The sequence below is a fragment of the Orcinus orca genome, chromosome 4, assembly GCF_937001465.1.
Source record: "Orcinus orca chromosome 4, mOrcOrc1.1, whole genome shotgun sequence".
Classification (NCBI taxonomy): Eukaryota; Metazoa; Chordata; class Mammalia; order Artiodactyla; family Delphinidae; genus Orcinus; species Orcinus orca.
In genome coordinates, this window is record NC_064562.1 from 34301099 (window position 1) to 34323193 (window position 22095).

General features: G+C 43.7%; 1 protein-coding gene across 9 annotated transcripts in view; it reads left to right on the top strand.

Moving 5' to 3' along the window:
• Positions 1-22095, top strand: part of TMEM131L (transmembrane 131 like) — a 159652-nt gene that overhangs the window by 75753 nt on the left and 61804 nt on the right. For 6 of the 9 annotated variants that reach the window (XM_049709058.1, XM_033403554.2, XM_033403574.2 and 3 more), the window contains 4 exons: positions 1294-1417; positions 2747-2863; positions 3712-3822; positions 15167-15247. In XM_049709058.1, the coding sequence (XP_049565015.1) occupies positions 1294-1417; positions 2747-2863; positions 3712-3822; positions 15167-15247 (433 nt within the window). Of the gene's footprint in view, positions 1-1293; positions 1418-2596; positions 2864-3711; positions 3823-15166; positions 15248-22095 lie in introns of those variants that run through there. The other 3 variants (XM_033403587.2, XM_033403617.2, XM_049709059.1) reach the window with 3 other exon arrangements.

Here is a 22095-nt window from a genome sequence, read left to right on the forward strand (position 1 = left end):
TTTGCGGTACAGCGGGCCTCCCACGTCTGCGGCCTCTCCCGCCGCGGAGCACAGGCTCCGGACGCGCAGGCCCAGTGGCCACGGCCCACGGGTCCAGCTGCTCCGCGGCACGCGGGACCCTCCCGGACCGGGGCACGAACCCGCGTCCTCCGCATCGGCAGGCGGACTCTCAACCACTGCGCCACCAGGGAAACCCTGAACCCCTAGTTTTTAATATAAGAGAAATTGGAACAAAATCAGAAAAACACAAACATAATGTAGATGATATTTTTTCCTGTATTTAGAATATAGTTTCACTTCTAGGCCATACTAAAGAGAACCGTTTATTTGGGCCTCTGCCACTGAGGGTGTTAAAACTGGAAAGATGACTTAAGTGAAATTTTTGCTGGCTCTCTATTTATCACAACACGGTTTAACTGGAGTGAATTTGGTATTGGGTAGTAGCAATCAGAGTAAAGGATTCGAGGGAACATTGCAGGTAGCTCCAGGCAGCTGGGCTAGAAACTGGCCCCTTTCCTCTTGAAGTTCCTTTGTCAGAGCCCACCTTGCAGATGGAGAGCCCTGCGGAAAAGATTCAACATCAAGGTTTCCATTAGTTAGGGTATTTGCTGAAGAGCAGAGATTCTTAACTCTGAGGGTCATGGAAAGTTTTGAAAGTATGTATAACACTTTTGTGTGCATGTTTGTGGATGGAGGAGCCAAAGCTTTCATTAGAGTTTTCTGAAAGACTCATGCTTTAAATGGATACCAGCCAAAGCTAGAAAGTGCTGCAGAGCTTTCATTTTTCTCGGAAGAATGGTGTTTAACAATTAAGTTTTCTTTTATAAGACTTAACACAGTCTCTTTGCCAGTTGAAATCCATTCCCCCCAAAAGTATCTTTAAATGTATTACTCAGAAAATGAACCCTAAGAAGATTGGCTCTTTCTATGAGTACAGTTTCTTATCTAAACATATTTCCATTTGTATTAGAGACCCATGTCAGACAGATACCTAGTTCCCCCTAGGTGTTTTTTTGGAAGCATTCAATGGCCTCGATGGGTTGAATTCTTCTAATACAAAAATCAGTTGGGGTGCTACTGTGGGTTGGCGTGAGTGTCTTGTAAAAGAAAGGATTAAAAAATTTTTTTGACTGTTGTGGATAGAATGCTTTATTAACACTAGGATTGTTGCTTTTAACTTTGTAATGAAGTTCAGCAGCTTTCTGGGTTTAGAGTGTATATATGGATGGATGGATGGATGATTTTGTTTATAACCATACAATCCCTTGCGTTTTTTCCTTGTTCCCTTCCTAGGTTCCTGGGACACCCTGCAGCAAAGATTCTCTATGCGTATAACCCTAGCAGGGAGAGCGAGGTCGTGGTGAATTCCGTGTTTACAGCTGCAGGACATTTCCATGTGCCTCCCGTTCACTGCAGGGTGAGTGTGGACGCGTCTTGGAAGCTGTGCTGTGGCGGGCTGCCAGCTTTTCTTGCTTTCTTTGCCTGTAGTTTGTTCACTTTCTGTTGCCTGTCTCCCCTTTTTCTGCTACCCAGACGCTTTCCTTCTATGTGTTTGCTTTAGCATTTATTTTTTCAGTTGTTCAGATTCATAATTTTGGTGGCTCTTGATTATGTGGGAAAAAAAAGTTTAACGAATTTAAACTAGGTAGTAATGCATGTGTATTCAATACGACTTTCTCATACTTAAAGAACCTTAATATTACTTGTCTCGTAGTGACTATCAGTGCTGAAGCATTTAGTAACTAGTACAAGTTTACAGTGGTGATCTCTTCACCTGGCGAGCGTGCTAGGATGGTTAGGACTCTTTTCTAAATACAGGCCTAAAGGGGGTGGGTGGTTCCTTGTGAAGCTAATATGCACCATAACACAGAGCTCAAAACCCTGATCTTCTAATAGTTTTAATATAATTTAATTTTTTAAAAAATTATTTACTTTTTTGGCTGCGTCAGGTCTTCATCGTGGCAAGCGGGCTCTTCGTCGTGGTGCGCGGGCTTTTTGTTGCGGAGCGCGGGCTTCCCTCTGGTTGTGGTGCGTGGGCTCAGTAGTTGTGGTGCGTGGGATTAGTTGCCCCGCGGCATGTGGGATCTTAGTTCCCTGACCAGGGATTGAACCCGCGTCCCCTGCATTGGAAGGCGGATTCTTTACCACCAGACCATCAGGGAAGTCCCTAATAGTCTTAATTTTACTAATTCAATTTAACTTTAATTTTTAAACTTTTAAAAGGTCTTTAACTTTTAATGAAGATCCAGGTTACTACTAGAGTTTATTTTCCTTACTATCCCCATTATTTTTTAATACTGGGACTCAGGAAGTGGAGTAAGGGGGAGCCCAGTATTTTGATCATGACAGTCCATCCAGATAAACGCCGTCCCTGACTTTTACTAAGTAGCAACATGTCGGTACACCGGTGGTTGTCTTTACTTAAGTGGAGGTGGAAGTGTGTTAGACACAGGCCCTTGAACACATGGGGGAGGAAGAGGAGGATAAAGGAAAGGTATGAGGCACGTGGCTCCACTCGGGGTGAAAGCTGTCTTGCCCTAAGTCCGCGGTGTGTTCTTTGATATTTTCTCTTAGATTGTTGGATATTGATCTGTTTGGACATTCTCGGGGATTCATGATATGCTAAATCAAGGGTGCAAGAATATGCAAATATCTGTTAACAGGAATTGTCAAGAAGAAAGTCTGTGAAAGACAATTTGTCAAAGAGGGGCCATTCCAAGTGGCTAATGAGGTAGCTTTCTTTCAGGTAATTCCAGCAATGGGGAAAACGTCCTTCAGAATTATTTTCTTACCTACTGAAGAAGGAAGCATTGAAAGTTCTTTATTTATTAATACCTCCTCACATGGAGTTCTTTCTTATCACGTAAGTAGCTTTTTCTGTGGGTCATATAATTTGGCTGTTGACGTAATGAAGGAGTTTGGGTGTTAAAGAAAAGCCTTTTGGAAATGTTGCCACCTAGTTTATGTCATTCAAGTATAAGGCTGCTTAGTTGATGTCTAGCTAACCAGCCCTCCTCCTTCCTCTGCCTCACGGGCCAGGTGGCCATCTTTCGTGCAAAGTGCACGGCTGGAATGCACCTTGGATCTCGAAAGGGTATCAGAACAAAACAGAGAAATCTATCCGACGGTTTTCTAGTATAAAATATAATGGGGTTTCAAAACTCACGACGCTCATCTCCAGCAGTCCAGGGATAGGAAGCTTGTGAGGGCGGCCCCTGGGGGTTTTGCTTCCTCCTCTCCCGGGCTCAGGACTGTTTCTGCTCTGGGGACACGGACTGCATGCTTGGGGGCCCGTTCCCAGGGAGCTCCCTATTCTGGCAAAGCACTGGGGAGTGAGTGAGAGGAGTCATTTTGTTGTTGGTCACAGAAATAGTCAGGAATCTTTATCTTAAGCGGCATCTGTGACATCTTTCTTTTAAGTGCCAAGATCTATCGCTTTGGTGGCTAATTCTTACAGGATTTCATGTAACTCGTGGTCCCATATCAGAAAAGTTGTCTATTTCTGAAGAGATTTGCCGCATTGAGGAACATTCAGCTTAAGTACAGCAACTTTTGTTGCATTTTTGTTTTTTGGGGACGAAGATAAATATAATAATTGGATTAATAGTCTTGACGGCCAAGTTGACGAACACAGATTTCCTTTGGAAAGGTATTTCAGCATGATGTCAAATGTGTTTCAAAAGTAATAGATTTTTTTTTTTTTCCCTGCAGGTATCTGGCATTGGCACTCGCAGAATCTCTGCAGAAGGGTCCGTAAAACAGCTACCAAATGCTTACTTTCTGCTTCCACAGGTCCAGAGCGTTCAGCTTTCACAAACACAGGTGATTTTCGTAGGACATTTATTTTGAATGCTGATAAATACCAAACTTTGTAGCCTCTACATTTATGTGTCTTACACAGAGTACAGACAGACCTTTTTACCTAGTCAGAAGTGGGATTTTAACATGTTCCGCTTTTGGAAAGAATCCTGGTACATATGGAGATAATGTATGTATGTAAAGTGTCACTGAAATCCGTATACTTCTTTTTAACGGCTGTATAGTCGACGGTGTTGATATTCCATAGTTTGCTTAGTCCTGTTGTTGGTCATTTGCAGGGTGTCCAGTTTTTCATTATTTTTACCATTAGGCCGTGTACATATTTTACAGGTTTCTTTATTTCTCCTTTGGACTACGTGTTTCCTTGGGGTGTATTTTGTAAAGAGGATTCTGTAGTTAAAGGCTACCAACCGGTTTATAGGGCTTGTTAATCTCGCCAGGGTGCTTTTCAGGGAGCCAGACCCTCCCTGGTCACTGGTAATGACATTCCTGCAAGCGTCTTTCCCTCTCCCCGCCCTCCTACCATGAGTCCTGCCTGGGTGTGGCTCAGGGGAGAGAAATGTTTTCAATGTCTTAGTAGGTATATAATGGAACCTTAAAATTCTTTTAATGCGTATTTCATTAATCGCTTATAGGGTTGGCCGTTTTTTCCCTTCGATTATTTATATTTCCCTGCAACTGTGGATAACTGTTGAAATTCCAAAAGCACTTGACCCAACATATTGTGAAGCTTACCACCTTACCTACCCTTTCTTCTTTTTTTTTTTTTTTTTTTTGCGGTTCGCGGGCCTCTCACTGTTGTGGCCTCTCCCGTTGCAGAGCACAGGCTCCAGACACGCAGCCTCAGCGGCCATGGCTCACGGGCCCAGCCGCTCCGCGTCATGTGGGATCTTCCCGGACCGGGGCACGAACCCGCGTCCCCTGCATCGGCAGGCGGACTCTCAACCACTGCGCCACCAGGGAAGCCCTACCCTTTCTTTTTAATGAATAACTAAAGCCCACTGCTCGGACTTCTTCTAGGTCATGGTAACTAGGCTTTCCTTCACCATCAGTTTCACTGCGCCTCTGCTCTGGGCCAGGCATGAGTCTGGCACCTCTGTCTCCATGGAGCTCTCATTCCAGTGGAGAGAGAAGCAAAATTAATTTACCTGTAATGTAATGTCTGGGTGCTTTGCCACCCAATAGGTCATTCTTAGGGATTTAACATACTATTTCCATTTTTTTATAAAATGGAATAGCCCTTCCTCAGGATTTTAAGGAAGATTTCTTTTTATTTGCAAATTTGGATTTGGTTTAAGTTCTAAAACCAGTGGGACTGTATTGAAAGGTTTTAGGCTGGAGACTGCTGTGATCTGACCTGCATTTTGTAAGGGCTTGGAAGGCCTAGAGAAAGTTTAATTTGCATGTGCTGACAGCGAGGGCTTTTCCTGTGAACACTTTCAGCCTTATCTTGGGGCTGTCCTTCAGCGGGGGGAGAGGGAGGGCAGCTGGGAATGGCCAGGTTTCTCTGGTGACTGAGAGCTTTGAGTGCCTGGTGCCATGTTAGTGGTGATAAAAGCATTGAAACCGAGGCGGGTGTTCAGATTACCTTAGTTAATGCTGTTAATTTAAGGATACGTGGAATTAAGGGCCTCAGAGGCCTTGGTGTGATGAGAGCGTGCCTGCCATCCACTCTTCCTGGCAGATCCCGTCCTTGCCGTGGTGCCCTCTGCCCTGCCCCACATCCAGGCCATCCTCATCTGGGCCACTGTAGCAGCCCCTTAACTGGTCTACCAGCGTCTGCTTCAGCCCTTTCAAGTCCTCTTCCCCAAAATGCAAGTTGGACCTCGTCAGTCACCTGCTCTCCATGCATTCCCGTAGGATTTAGGACTTAAACGGAACCCTTCGTGTGGCTGGAAGGCCTTGCGCGGTCTGGCGCCATCCCTCCCCCGCCTCCCTCCCTCTGCTGCTCACACTGCCTCTTTCCCTCCTGCCCCTGGACCTCTGTGCCTGCCGTTTCCCCAGACGCCCCTCCCCCAGCTTTTCTCACAGTTAACCCTCACTTCATCCTTCCTTTCTCATCTTGAGTTCTCCAAGGATCTTGCTGTCTCTCCCATTCAGTTCCAGACCTCGGTTGGCCCGCAGTACAACTGACTTCCTTCCCCCTTAGGACTGGTATCCGGTGAAATAATCCCACGCCCACATGGTGTGTTTACTTAGCCACTCTCTCTTTCACTCGTGGAATTTAAGACCCACGAAAGCGGGGGCCACCTGACTTGGCTTTCCGTATCCTCCCGGCCCAGCCCGGGGCCTGCCGTTGGAGGGGCCCATGAACTCGGGCTGAGACGAGTTTCGGCCAGCTCCCCCTACCACGGCGGTGACTTGGCTTTTCTTGTATCTGCTTTAGCTGGTACGAAACTCTGTTTTGTTTCTTTTTTCCTTTTTTGCATTTTTATCTATATTTAGCAGCTTTATCGAGATATGATTCACATACAACAAAATTCACCCACTTAAAGTATACCCCCACTGGCTGCTAGTATACTCACAGAGTTGTGCAGCAGTCACCACTCTCTCACAGTCTAATTTTAGAACATTTTCTTTGCCTTAGTCCCTGGCAACTGTTACTCTATTTTCTGTCTCTATAGATTTGTCTATTTTGGACATTTCATGTAAATGAATTGTGTGGTCTTTTGTGATTGGCTTCTTTCACTTAGCATAGTGTTTTCAAGTTTCATCCATGTTATCAGTTTTTCCTGCCTTTTTATTGCCAAATGATACATTGTGTAGGCATATACCACATTTTGTTTAAACATTTATCAATTGGTTTCATTTTTTGGATTTGTTTTAGTTTTTTTGGCTATTTTGAATAATGTCGCTGTGAACATTCATGGACAAGTTTGTGTGGGCGTATGTCTTCTGTTCTCTTGGGTGTGTATGTAAGGGTGGAATTTTGCTGGGTCATGTGGTAATTCTATGTCTCACATTTTGAGGAATTGTCAAACTGTTTTCTAAAGTGTTATCATTTTACAATCTCACCAGCAATATATGAGGATTCCAGTTCTCTGCAACTTTGCCAAAGCTTGTTATTTTCTGTTTTTTTGTTGTTGTTTTGTTTTTTATAGCCATCCTAGTGGGTGTGAAGTGATACCTCATGTGGTTTTTATTTGTGTTTCCTTAATCACTAATGATGTTGAGTGTCTTTCCATGTGCTTTTTGATAAGTTTTGTATCTTCTTTGGAGAAATGTCTATTCAGATCCTTTGCCCATTTTTTAACTGGGTTATTTGTCTTTTTATTGTTGAGATGTAAGTGTTCTTTATATATTCTAGATAGTAGACTTTCATCAGGTACATGATTTGTATGTATTTTTCTCCCATTCTTTAGGTTGTCTTTTTATTTTTAATTTTGATGAAGTCCAGTTCACCTATTTTTTATTTGGTCGCTTATGCTTTTATTGTCAAATCTAACAAGGTCAAATCTAACAAGGTCCAAGGTTGTAAAGATTTACTCCTGTGTTTTCTTCTGAGTTTTATAGTTCATCTCTTGTAGTGAGGTCTGTGACCATTTTTACTTCATTTTAGTGTATAGTGTGAGCTCGGGATCCAAGTTCATTCTTTTCGTATGCATTTCCAGTAATCCCAGTACCATTTGTTGAAAAGACAGTTCTTCCCCCATTGGCGTGTCTCGGCGTTCTCCTTGACTGTCTCAGCTTCAGCTCTGTTCCCAATGGTAGATTCTCTCCATTTTCATTTATACTGGGATCTATGAGTTTAGTCAAGTCACTGTCTAAGGCTGCCCCTGTTGAACATAGCTCCCCCCATCAGTCAGTCAACAGTTAGTTATTAGATGTCATTTCTTGAATGTTCCAGGAAGTGATAGGGCAGTGAACACAGCACAGTGTCCCTGCTCTTATGACGTGACAATGTAGAATACATTTCAGAGTTTGAAGGTAAAACTCAATTTTTTTGACTGATCTTTTGTTGGAACCCAGTATTGAGAGGTCTAAATATCAAAAAATATTTCTTAAAAGGCAATTGTTTAAATTTCTTTCATTTTTACAGTGATTCAGAAAAAGAAACTTTAAAGTCTTTTTTTCAAGGCTTACTACACCTAGAAACAAAAACAAAAACCTACAAAATTTAAACTTAAGAAATAATTATGGCATTCCTCAGAAAAAATCCTGACTATAATATTTTCGCATTTAAACTGCACACGTAAAATGCGTTCAAGTTGTGTTTTAAGTGGCTGTAAGGTTGCCGGCTGTCCTTTTCCAGAAAGGAGTATCTTTATTTTGATATTCTTTCTGTCCCGTGTTTTTGTCTACCTTTTGCCCGTGGTCCAGAACCCATAATCTGGGGTGGGTGCTGAGTTCAAGAGGTCTCTTCTCTCAATGGGGAAGGAGGGTGGGGGAAGGAATGCTCATGACTGAATCTTCTCCAGAACAGAGCTGGAAAGTGCATCTGGTAGAAAGCTAAAGAGCGAGAAGGTTTAGGCAGAAATGAATATGTCCTGAGTCTTTCAGATACAGAGGGACTGTGGCAGCACTTGGTCTTGTCTCCTGAGCTGCTAAAAGATTCAGTTAGCTATGACAAAATCAAATTTAAATAATGCTAGTAAAAAAACCCATGGATTTATTTTAGGGATACAAACTGGAGGAAAAATTAAGTACTTCCATGAGGGTCAAAAGCCAGTTTCCTCCCGCTGTCTTGTCTTTTTCCAAGCCTGTGCTCCTTCCACTGAGCTCACTGTCTCTCGTTGGATCGCTAAATGAACACCTGTAAAGCCCCAGGACAGAGCCCAACCCCAGGTCACAGAGTATAACTTTACTAAAGCACCCTGAAAAGGGCATTGTTTTATATTTCATCCTCCTTTTCTGAAAGAGCATACATTTAGGGAAAATGGTCAGATGAAATATGTCCATTTTATTTGATCTTATTTCTATGGATAGGGGGAAAAAGAGTGTGACTATTTATAATGTCATAGAGATTGTACTTGGTTCAAGACCTCAGTTTGTTTTTTTGGAATAACAAAAAAAAATGTGTCCCTCTTGTGAAATAAACTAGGGTGCCCGTGAAAAAATTGTTGGGTTATCTCAGTTTTTTTGTAGTATGAGCTCATTCCAGTCCTTTTTGTTTGTGCCCATTCATATCTTACTTTTGCATTTTTCCTGCTCAGTTGAACTGGATTAAGTGGCTCACTCTTCTGCTGAAGCCGAGAGTGTTTGTGTGATTAGTCTTCTGTCTAAATTCCTGCTGGCCAGGAGTTCTCTAGCAGGGGCTGAGTTCAGTGAGAGGAGGGTGTGCATTGCAGCCTCTCTGCTGCACATGTGTGTCTGCTCAGGGGAAGAAGGGGGCAGACATGAGGAATTAATTTGCCTTTTCATTTAGTCCTTCTTTTTCATTTGCTTTGACGTTTATGGAGTGATCGTTCCTAGCAGACAAGACGTCACTGTGACAGTGGGTTTGAGTGAGAATCTGAGGTCCCTCTGCTTTTGTTGCAGTCCTGTCATCATTTGGCACCTGGATTATCCCCCAGTCAGGCTTTCTCCCCTCCGGTGCACCTGCTGCGCATGCTGGTGATGTCTTCTTAAACAAAACTATTCGTTATTTCCCTGGTCACTACGCTGCTGGGTCCCTGTTGTTTGCAGGATCCAGCCCAAGCACCCAAGCTTGGCCTACAAGGTCCTTCGTCACCTGGGTCCAGCTTCTTCTCCAGCCTCGGGGGTACCACCCTGCTCTTCTCATCTCTGGCCTCACAAACCTCCCGTCACTGCTAGACCATGCCATCCTTTTGTACAGACTGTCTCCCCTTCATAAGCTTTTCCCCCGTTCTGACTCCACTTTTACTTCTAATTCTGTCCCTTGAGACCCAGTTCAGATATCACCTCCTCTCCAGGTTCCCAGGCCAGTCTCTGCTCTGGTCCCACGACGCTTGGTTCAAAGCTGCTTTAACATTTAGTGTCCCGGGCTGTCTCCCTCCACTGCTCTTCCATGAGACTCTCTAGGTCCGGGCCTGTTTTTTTTTTCATTTTCATAATCTCAGCATCACCTTAGTGTTTGGTACATTGAGGGCAGCCCCCAGAGTTTTTCATAGGTAGATGAGTCAGTGGGCACCCAAGTTAAGAGCCCCAAATAGCATATCTCCAGTCGTAATATCTAAGATTTGTCTAACTTCACCTTTTCACCACATCAACCAGATGACCTTCAACAGATTTACTACCAGGGCAGGTGGTAATTATTCTTATTTTAGAAATTGTAGAATGGTCTTAGAATTTAGGTTACTTGGTGGAGGTTGAGGACAGAGCTGGGATTGGCAGTCCTGGCTCAGTATGCTTTAAATTTTTTCCCAGGTAATGATTTTCATATTGTTGACTTTGTAGTTCATGTTCCAGGAAAGGTATATGCAAAAAAAAAATTTTTGGCAACATTTTTATAACGGCAGAAACAGAAACAGCCTAAAACCTCAACAGTCGAAAAAGGATTTGATAAATTTAAATATATCAGCATAGTAGAATATTAAGTAGTTCTTCCAAGTTACAATTATGGTGCTTATGTAGAAATGTCTGACAAGTGAATAGTAGAATATAAGCTGGACTGTACTCTATGATTGTAACTGTAAAGTATATGGTAGGATGTAATATGTAAATAGAGTTGTGTTAGGCTCATGAAAAAGTAAGAAGTTTTATTTTTAAATTTTATTTATTTTTATTATTATTATTTTTTTGCGGTACGCGGGCCTCTCACTGTTGTGGCCTCTCCCATTGCGGAGCACAGGCTCCGGACGCGCAGGCTCAGCGGCCGTGGCTCACGGGCCCAGCCGCTCCACGGCACGTGGGATCTTCCTGGACCGGGGCACGAAGCTGTGTCCCCTGCATCGGCAGGCGGACTCTCAACCACTGCGCCACCAGGGAAGCCCAGAAGAAGTTTTATTTTTTAACGTTTTCTTTAGTGTTGTTTTGGATCCAAGACATTGAGATTTGAGGAATGTTTCAGTGGTTTATTTGGACAAAACAGTATTTGAAATTGTCATTCTTTCAGAATCTAGCATATAGGGTCACTATAGCAATAACCTTGTCTCAGAGAGTTAAAAGAACTTAAATTATTATTATTGGAATCACTGTAAAATTTATTGTTAAAGGTGGAATTATAAGGCAATATGGGAAACACAGAGAGGTTTTAAATTAGAGGAAAGCCGACGACACAGTTCCCACGAAGTAACAGTGGATCTGTGTGTCCTAACCTAGTATCATAGTATTGAATTCTCTCAAAAGGAGATTGTGACGATAAAAAATTACAGTGTAATTATAAGAAAACACAGGAAACCAGAGAAGTGAAAAATCAGAAATAAGCCCCAAGACCACAGTCACACTCAACATAGGTGACCAGGAAGAATACTTTGTCACCTCCTTTCTGAACTTTTCAGAGTGTCTGCAGTATCCTGTTACCGGATTGTGTAAAGGAGAGATTATTTCTGGGGATTGTGTGTGATATCTGATAACACTTCAGACCAGGAGTTGCTACCCTTTTAAGACTGGCACAGCCTGGCTTTGGCGTGCTGCCGTCAGGCCCTGTGCCTGCCTGCCCACCCGGGACAGGTGTTGGAGAGGCCTGCGGTGCCAGCCTGCGTGGAGCCTGGTGCCGGCCAGGCTCGGGGAGGGTGCCCCACGTTGCTGTCGGGGGACTCGCCTCCTAGGTGTTGATCCCTGCCGAGTAAGTGCGGTGGTCTGGAAGGGAAGCTATAAAGTCAGTGTGGGAAGGAGGACAAGGAACGTTTCCAATCACAGTTCGACACAGGAGAAATGGAAAGGGGCAGGTTTCTCAGTAACAAATAAGTTGCAGAAGTCTGAACGAGGATCTGGAGATGGAAAATAAAAACAGGGAAAGGTTAAAGGCCGCTGTGGCTGCCCTGTTTTCCTGATGTCTTACAGGATAAGTTAAATGAAATACACTGATTTTCTGGGTGTGATAGCTAAGAATTCCTACAAATCTGGGTGGGAACATAACATATTTAATAACATTTATTTGCCTGCTAAAAGTTACCTTTTTTAACACAAAAATGTTAGTCTGTCAGACTCTGGAGAGTTATTACTGTATGTTAGGAAAATATACGCTGTTAACCTACTTGCCTCTGAATGCAGCTTTTAAAGGAAGGAAATTGCTTAAATTTAAAATTTTTTCTTTTTTTCATTGGAGCCTCCAGTGAGAATGATTCAGTGGAGTGGGAGTTTGGGAAGAGATAGAGGGCTGGTGAATGGGAGACAGGAAGGAAGCTTGGTGAAGCTGCAGGAGGTACCCAGGGGTGGGGGTGTTCCCCTTTCCTCGGCTTCCCCCTGCCCCCCAATCCCCCCAGCCCACGGAGTCTCCTCCCCCCATCAGCCCCATTTGCTTCTCTCAAATCTCTGCTCTCTGGGCAGGACAGAACAGTGTTCCAGGAGAGAACAGTTTCTCGGCCCCTCCTTTTTTTTTAAATTTTTATTTATTTATTTATTTTTGGCTGTGTTGGGTCTTCATTGCTGCGTGCAGGCTTTCTGTAGTTGCTGCAAGCGGGGGCTATTCTTTGTTGGGGTGCTTGGGGTTCTCATCGCTGTGGCTTCTCTTGTTGCGGAGCACGGGCTCTAGGTGCGTGGGCTCAGTAGTTGTGGCATGTGGGCTCAGTAGTTGTGGCTCGCGGGCTCTAGAGTGCAGGCTCAGTAGTTGTGGTGCCTGGGCTTAGTCGCTCTGCGGCATGTGGGATCTTCTCGGACCAGGGCTCGAACCCGTGTCCCCTGCATTGGCAGGCAGATTCTTAACCACTGTGCCACCAGGGAAACCCTCGGACCCTCTTTTTAACTCAGCACTTGCTTAGTCCCTTTTTTGCCTCCTGGAGAATTGACTAGTTCCTTACTGAAAACCCTGAGAGACCCGTGTCTTAGCAAGGATAGTATGCAAAAGCTTTTGTTTCTGTGTATGTGTTTTCCTTTGATAAGATTATAAGCTCCTTAAAGAGCAGGAATCGTGTCCTAACCAGTATTTGTTTTCTTATCACCTAGCACAGAGCCTTGCCACAGAACACATAGTAAATAAATGATTGAGAATTGAATAAATGACCGTAAAAAGCAAGAAATTATAATTCTGCCAACATTCACTATATTAGGATATTCCAGAAACTTTTGTTAGAAGACTTGAAGGTGCCCAATAAATAGATAGCACCTCTCTTCCTCAGGTTCTGAACTGGTGGATATATAAGAATCAGAAACTAGAAAACTAAATTTATATTACTGATAAGCCACCTTCTGTGTCAGCTGACGTAAGAGGGTCAGAGTTGCTAACTCCCGGCCCCCAGGTAGACTGTGGTGTGGCCCATTGGAAGGGACTTTGTTTTTAGTTGAAGTATAGTTGATGTACAATATTACATAAGTTACAGGTGTACAATATAGTGATTCACAATTTTTAAAGGTTATACTCCATTTATACTTATTATAAAATATCGGCTTTATTCCCTGTGTTGCACAGTGTACCCTTGTAGCTTATTTTACACATGATAGTTTATGCCTCTTAATCCCCTACCTCTGTCTTGCCCCTCCCCTCTTTCCTTTCCCCACTGGTAACCACTAGTTTGTTCTCTATATCTGTGAGTCTGCTTCTTTTTTGTTTTATTCACTAGTTTGTTTTGTGTTTCAGATAAGTGAAATCATACAGTATTTGTCTTTCTCTGTCTGACTTACTTCACTTAGCGTAATACCCCCCAAGTCCATCCATATTGTTGCAAATTTCATTCTTCTTCATGGCTAGTAGTATTCCATTGTGTGTGTGTGTGTGTGTGTGTGTGTGTGTGTGTGTGTGTGTGTGTGTATATATATATATATATATACACACACACCACATCTTCTTTATCCATATCCATTCATCTGTTGTTGGACAGTTAGGTTGCTTCCATATTTTGACAATTGTAAATAAAAGTGCTATGAACATTGGGGTGTATGTATCTTTTCAAATTAGTATTTTTCGGATATATACCCAGGAGTGGAATTGCTGGGTCATGTGGTAGTTCTATTTTTAGTTTTTTGAGAAACCTCCATACTATTTTCCACAGTGGCTGCACCAACTTACATCCCCTCCACCAGTGTAACAGGGTTCCCTTTTCTCCACATGCTCACCAGCGTTTGGTTATTTGCGCTCTTTTTGAGGATAGCCATTCTGTCAGGTGTGAGGTGATAATCTCATTGTGGTTTTGCCTTCCATTTCCCTGATGATTAGCATTCATCTTTTCACGTGCCTGTTGACCATCTGCATTTCCTCTTATGGAAGGGATGTTTGAATCAAGGACAGACACCCTTACCCAGGACGTAGAGAGAAGGAGAAAAGAAACCAACTCCTCCAATAGCCCCCGCCCTGTCACCCTGCCTGCAGTGCAGGGTCATTGTCTGTGGCTCACTCATAGGCAACTGCCTCTACCTTGAGGGGAGAGGAAGGCTTGGGGCAAAGGAACAGGAGTATCAGGAGTATTTAGTGTTTAGTGTTTACTTTCCTGATACCGCTCCTCAGTTTTGGACTTTCGACCCTTTGGGCTTACCCGTTGTTAAGCCCACGGCCCTCCCTCTCTGCACGGAGATGAGCAGACTTCCCGTGGCCGTGCTCCTGCCTTCCTGAGCCTGTTCCTTCTCCCACCGGCACCAGCCCTGCTTTGTCGATCCTCTGTGGACCCTTGGGATGCACAGTTGAGTTTTTCCCTGGAAAGCTCTGAGATGCATTATAATAATTCATCGATAATCTGCTCCAAAGCCACACTGTGCCCCAGGTCTGAAGTTCATATCCTCATCTGTTTCCCATCCCAGATTCTTTCAAGTATCCAATAAAGCTTACCAGAGCTTTGAAAGGGGATCAAATAACAGAATTAAGATATTCCAAAAAAAAAACAAAACAAAAAAAACAACCCCGCCTTATAAGGATGCCCCATCACAGAACTGTATAGTGAAGTGAATAAGAAAGTGAATTCTAAAACCAGGCCACCTGGGTAAAAGTCTTGGTGCTGAGTGGTCTTGGCCAGTTTACCTAACCCTTTCATGTCTCAGTTTATCTATAAAACAGACAATAGCGCTACCTCATAGGAGTGCTATAGTTATTGAATAAATGAATACATGTAGAAAGCTTAGAACCTAGTATCTGGCATATAGCTAAAATGCATTTATCACGTAAAAAAGTTTTTGTATATAAACCCTCTCCTATTATGAAACTCTCAGGGAGAAATTTAAAATTCAGAGAAGTAATCCTTGGCAAGACATGAAAGTTCAAGGTTCTAGTCCCATATCAAATTATGTTGGCCTGTGAGTTAACATGCAGAGAATTTGAAGTCCTCCCTAATTCCTTTTTTTTTTTTTTTTTTGGTCTTAGCCAGAGAGCTTCTCCATGCCTGTGTGCAGCTGGGGTAACGCCCCCCCGCCCAGGACTTCTCGGAAAGCCCCCTGCCAGGATGTGCGTGGCTTCCCCAGGGCTTCTCAGAAATTACAGTAGTTCAACACTAAGTCTCTCTTGTCTCTGCTTGTTTCAAGTGGAGCTTGAGTCTAGAATCTTTTTTTTTTTTAAATAAATTTATTTATTTCTTTTATTTTATTTCTGGTTGTGTTGGGTCTTCTTTGCTGCATGTGGGCTTTCTCTAGTCATGGCGAGCGGGGGCTACTCTTCGTGGTGGTGTGTGGGCTTGTCATTGTAGTGGCTTCTCTTGTTGTGGGGCACGGGCTCTAGGCACGTGGGCTTCAGTAGTTGTGGCGCACGGGCTTAGTTGCTCCGTGGCATGTGGAATTTTCCTGGACCAGGGCTCAAACCCGTGTCCCCTGCATTGGCAGGCAGATCCTTAACCACTGCGCCACCAGGGAAGCCCGAGTCTAGAATCTTAACAAGACACACAGGAATATTAGATTATCAACCTTACATCCACCAAGTTTGGAAAACATGCCCCCCAGCCCTCAAGGCACTAATTTTGGGCAGAATTGTTCCCAGTACTTCATCTTTGCCAAAGAGAGGGATGGAAGGCTGAAACCATCACCTTGGTTTCAGCTTCAGCTCATGCCAGTTGTTCTGAGGCCAAGCCCTGCGCCCTTAAACTCTGTGGGCAGAGGTTGTCTGTCTGGAGGCGAGTTTGGGGAGGAGCCACCTCCTCCCTTCAGAAGTGACACCGAGATGCTCAGATTCTCGGGTCTGTGCTCAGAGTCAGAGCCTTGCGGTCGGGCAGTCCAGTCACCAGGTGTGTCTGTCCTCTCCTCTTTGCAGGGAGCCCTTGTTTCCGGCACTCCTGTGCTGAGTGGTGTCCCCGCTCTGTTAAGGGATGGAACATCTGTGGGTGGGGACTTTGAGACCTGTTTGTGGTGTGGTTTCCGTTGCCTCTTACCAGGAGCACACAGAGGCTTCTGGAACCTGCTTCTTTGGGAAGGTTTTTCCCTTTTCGTCCGGCTTGTTTCAGGTAGAGCTTGTTCGCAGCAGATTCCTGGCGGGGAACTGCTGTTGACACTCGGGGAGCTTGGGGCCCAGTGCGGGTAGCTTCTGGCCCCCGAGCCCCGCGCTGTCTCCTCCAGCTTGTGCGTGTGCCCTTCTTTGTCTCTAGGCTGTGTTCTGCCTGCAGGATGTGCTGGTCTCTTCCTGACCCCTTTTCCTGTCAGGGAGGCTTAGATGAGTTTCTTGCTGTTTAACCAGCTGCTTTTGCCAGTCTCTTTTTCCCTAATGCTTGTAAGCTACTGCTGTCTGCTGGAATTGCTGCATTTCTTTTTCTTTTTCTTTTTTTTTTTAAACCTTTTTCTTTCCTTTTTGGTCTAAATCTATTTTTTCCTCTAGGTGTTCCTCTAGATATTTTCTTGTGATTTCTCCCAAGGCAAGAGAGATACAGTTGCTAAGTTCTGGGCCTGCCGAATCTTCTTCTATTCCTTGCATTGGGTGCTCTTACATCGGAGACGCTCTCCCAATAGGCCAGCATCTAATTTAGGGCTGGCATCAGTCTGTCTTGTTCTCCCTGGTTCCCCTTTAGTAGGTTTCCTCGATGCTGTGCCTTCTCTTAGACTGAGTCCTAATTCCATAAACTTTGCAAGTGTGTTCCCTCAGGGCACAGGCGGTGACAGTCCCTCCACCTGCTGTGCTCCGAGCATCTTCTTCTGATCGCCGATCTCCACCGCTACCCCCACCCCTCACAGCCTGTCCAGAGTTTGTATAATCCTTGGTAGAGCTGTGTCAGTCTTTGGAGATGCGGGTAGGTCCTCAGTTGCTCTCACTGTGGGTTTTGTACCTGGCTTTAGAAGTGTGTTTCTCCACAGTTCCTACAACTGAATCCTGGTTCCTTCAGGAGGAGCAATTCCAGTCCTCTGAGATCTCGCTTGTCTTCCTTTATTAGAGGTTTCTGTTTTTGTTTTTTAAGGCTCAAACAAGCACAGAGATATTGCTCCCTCACTTGAGTTAGACTCCAGGCTGTCCCTGTCTCTGTCTGTTGAACCGGGTGTCAAGGTCTCCTTTTCTGTTGCAGCTCTGTCCAGTTATTCCCCAAGATGTCAACCTTTCTCCAAAGGGTGGCCCTCTCTGCCTCCTGTTTCATCAACCTGCCTTGCTTATTTTTGTTGTTTTGTTTTTGTTCCTCTTGTCCTGACAGGAAGATGAGAGAGTGTTCTAAGCTCTAAGCTTCTAGCACCTTTCTGATTTCCGGAATGAGCCTAATCGTTCCAAGGACAGCCCTTAGTGGTTGCCTTCTTCATGCATGCAGTAATTTTGTCAAATTGCTTTTCTGACTCAACCCAAGATGGCAGCATATCTCTTTAATAAGATTATCCTTATTGCTTCTTTATTTATAAAATCTGCCCCCATCTATGTATCTTCCACTTTGGATCTTGAAAATCTGAAGCAGCGGTTAGCATTTAGGTGATTAATAGCTGTAGGGCCAGGGATTTGGAGGGGAACTCTTGAGTCTGTGGACCAACCACATGAACTAAAAATAAACCTTCTCACAGTTCCGACTCGTATCCATAAAGATAAGGCATAAAAAGGAACAGAATTTGGAGCAGCCTGTCTATACCGCTTGCCTGGAGTTGGACCCAACAGTTTCTTCAAGATCGGGCTATAGAAGCACCAGATAGTATTCTGGAAGCTCTCTCTATTTTGAGGGGAGAGCCCTGACTGGGACACCATTTTGTTTTTGTTTTGTTTTTCCTTCCCCTGCCCTTTCGCTTTTCTTTTCTTGTGGTAAAATATGCATGACACAGAATTTACCATTTTAGCCGTTTTAAAGTGTACAGTTCAGTGGCATTAATTATACTCACAGTGCTATGCAGCCGTGACCACCGTCCACTTCCAGAACTTTTTCGTCTGCCCAAACTGAAACTCTGTCCCCCATTAAGCAGTGATTCCTCATTACCCACTCCTCTCAGCCCCTAATAAACATTATTCTACTTTCTGTCTCTATGAATTTGAATATTCTAGGTCCCCTCGTACATGGACTCATACAGTATTTGTCCTTTCGTGACCAATGTATTTCACTTAGCGCACAAGGTTCCTCCACGTTGTAGCAGGTGTCAGAATTCCCTTCCTTTCCCTTTTTAAAAATTAATTAATTAATTTTTGGCTGCATTGGGTTTTCATTGCTGCGCGTGGGCTTTTCTCTAGTTGCAGAGAGCGTGGGCTACTCTTTGTTGTGGTGTGCGGTCTTCTAATTGTGGTGGCTTCTCTTGTTGTGGAGCACGGGCTCTAGATGTGCGGACTTCAGTGTGGCATGTGGGCTCAGTAGTTGTGGCTCGTGGGCTCTAGAGCGCAGGCTCAGTAGTTGTGGCGCAAGGGCTTAGTTGCTCCGCGACATGTGGAATCTTCCCAGACCAGGGCTCGAACCCCTGTCCCCTGCGTTGGCAGGCGGGTTCTTAACCACTGCACCACCAGGGAAGTCCTCCCTTCCCTTTTAAGGCTGAATAATATTCCACTGTATATATATCCCGTGTTTTGTTTATTCATTCATCCATTGGTGGATTTCGGGATGTTTCCATTTGGCTACTGTGTGTAATGCTGCTGTGAATATAGGTGTACAAATACCTGTTCAAGCCCCTCCTGTCACTTTTGGGTGTAAACCCAGGAGTGGAACTGCTGGATATTTTAATTCTGTGTTTAAAGTTTTGAGGGACCACTGTACTGTTTTCTGCTGCAGCACCCTTTCTTTCACATCCTTGTCTGTGCCATGCTTACTTAGGTCAAAGCCGTGCTGTATTGCTCAAGGGCAAGCCGCAGCAGCCTGCATCACAGAGCCTGAACTTGGGCCGAGTGTGGGTCCAAGCTCAAGGGCTGAGCCAGGCCTTCAGGGCTCACTTGCCATTTGCTTTAGGCCCAGCGGCAGCCAATTGTATAAAAATAGCTGCTTGTCTTTGGATCGCACTTCTGTACGCTGCATGACCTACCAAGGTGGAAATCCCACATGGCTGTCCTGGAACTTCCAGCCCAGGTTGTGGTCGTTAAGGGCCAGCTGCCAGAGTGTAAAAGTCCAGGGTATTGCACAACGCAGGCCACTGCCACTTGGTCCGACCAAAAGTATTAATATTTCAGTGTTAACTTGTTCTCCACATTGTGTTTTGTCTTTAATGGTTTTTGGCACATTTCAGGGGGGCGGGAGATGGTGTGCAGTCAATGACCCTTCTCTCTTTTCTTGGGTTCTGAACCATTTATGAAATAAGACAAGAAGAATTTGAAACGTTTAAGACAAAAAATCCCTTCTCTTGGAAACCAAAGGATGGGGAAGAGGAGTTTCCCTTCTAACAACTTTGATGTGGGGAAAATGCTTCCTAGAAGCATTTAAATGATTTGTTGTGGAGTTTGACTAAATGAATGCATGAACTGGGAATGAAAAAGCTAATGCTCCCTTTTGAGGGCCTGCTTCGTGCACTGTGACTGGCATATGTATCACATTTAATGCTGGTGGCATGGCTGTGAGTCCATTAACTGTTTTATACAAGAGGAAGCTGAGTCTTGGAAAAGGTAGGAATTATCCCCAAGGTTTCATCTTCAGTCCATGTTGACTGCAAAGCCACTTGGCCACACTGCCTTTTTCAAAAAGATGTGGATAAGGGAAAATGTGATACATATGCTTTTCTTTAATGATAAAATTGATTTTTATTTATGTCTAATATTACATTATATATTGGAAAGAAATCTGTTGCTCTGACCAAGTACTATTCACTTTTCTTTTTTAACTGGAGTCTAACAGCTTTACAATGTTGTGTTAGTTTCTGCTGTACAATGAAGTGAATCAGCTTCATTGTACACATATCCCCTCCCTCGTGGACCTCCCTCCTACCCCACCCCCATCCCACCTGTCTAGGTCGTCACAGAGCACTGAGCTGAGCTTCCTGTGCTTTATGGCTTGTTCCCACTAGCTGTCTATTTTATGCATGGTAGTGTATATATGTCTGTCCTAATCTCCCAATTCATCCCACCCTCCTCCTCCCCCACTGTGTCCACATGTACGTTCTCTATGTCTGCATCTCTATTCCTGCCCTGGAAATAGGTTCATCTGTACCATTTTTCTAGATTCCACATATATGCGTTAATATACGGTACTTCTTTTTCTCTTTCTGGCTCACCTCACTCTGTATGACAGACTATAGGTCCATCCATATGTCTACAAGTGACCCAATTTCGTTCCTTTTCATGGCTAATATTCAACCCTTTTTCCCTTAAAACAAATAAAAACAACTCATCTCAACCAGTTCTTAGGGTTTTACAAATATTTTCGTGAGTGGGTCTGATATCGTTTCAGTGGTTACAGATCTGATATTGTTTCAGTGATTACAGATCTGAGAACCAGAAGGTTAGTGGTAGTGGTGAGGGCTGAAACACAACTGATGGTTAATATTAGGGTGAAGCAACCGAACTCAGCTGAGCCTGTCTGTTATGCAGGAGACACTAAATTAGGAGTTCAGTTAAAGAGTGTGAGTGTTGTGCAGAAGGGACCCAGGAAAGCACTCATTTTATACACAATGATTTGCTGTATAGAATGTATTGTGTGCAGCACCGTATGTGTGGGCCACTGGCTGGAATGGTCACGTGGCTTATGTGGGCTCTGTGTTCCTGAGACACACGTGGGTATAAGAGACTTACCTCTGTAAGCGCCTCTACAATTTAGCATTCAGAATTGTGAAAGGGAAGAAAAATGAGAAGGAGAACTCTCAGGTTGGGATATATCTAAGTAATTTTTTTAATATTTCATACATTATGTTCCTGAAATGAACGGTTTTCATATGTGATCATTACTGGGAACATCATAATTTCATATCTGTTGTTCATTCTCTCTGGATTAATGCATTATAGACTCTCATATACTCTTGTCGGGTTATGGTTTACTCTTGTTAGTGAAAGTCATCTCAAATGACTTAGAACTTTGTCTATCATTTTCTTTCCTGTTTAATTGCACACAGACCCCCAGAATCACACTCTGCCCCTGGCCTGGTACACAAAGACCAATTTTTTAGCAAGTAAAGGAAGGTGATTTTTTTTCTCTTTCATCCCATTCCCTAAATTCATACTTCTTCTCCACAAAATACATGCCATACAAAAGAAGTCTTAACAGGGCTATTTTCTGGACTGTTACATTATCTCCTGGTATGGTTTTCTAAGACATATTTTCATGCTGAAGAATTTTTAGGCTTTTAAGTACCTAGGAGAAATAGACTTGGCCTGTTCAGATTTACTTGGAAAAAATACTGATGACTTATGTTAAAAGAACTCCTATTTTTTGGGTTTTTTTTTTCTGTTTTTCTACTAACTAAACTTCGGACCTTTGATAAGTCATTTAACCCCTCCAAACCACATCTTTTCCCATCTTCTAAAATAGTATCATACACTTATGTGAAAACTACTTAGGGGACTTCCCTGGCGGTCCAGTGGTTGAGACTTCGCTTCCCAATGCAGGAGGTACAGGTTCAATCCCTGATCAAGGAGCTGGGATCCCACATGCCTCAGGGAGCAGAAGCAATATTGTAACAAATTCAATAAAGACTTTAAAAATGGTCCACATCAAAAAAAAAAATCTTAAAAAAAACTACTAAGGAATTATTGTTTCTTTTAGCTGTCAAATTTAGGAATTAATTTATTAAAATAATGTGGGAGGTTTCAAAAGTAGAGAAGTAGGTTTTTGTTTGTTTTTCTTTTATAATCTGCCCAGGCACACTTCTGCATAAGGGGTCGAAACAAATGTCAAAACAGCTGGGGTCCTTTCAGAGGTAATTTGTAATCCCAGTGTGCCTGTGGTTGCCCCAGGTGGCTCATGTTTTGGTTATAGTTTCTGATTTTAAGTCGAGATTGCAATACTTTTG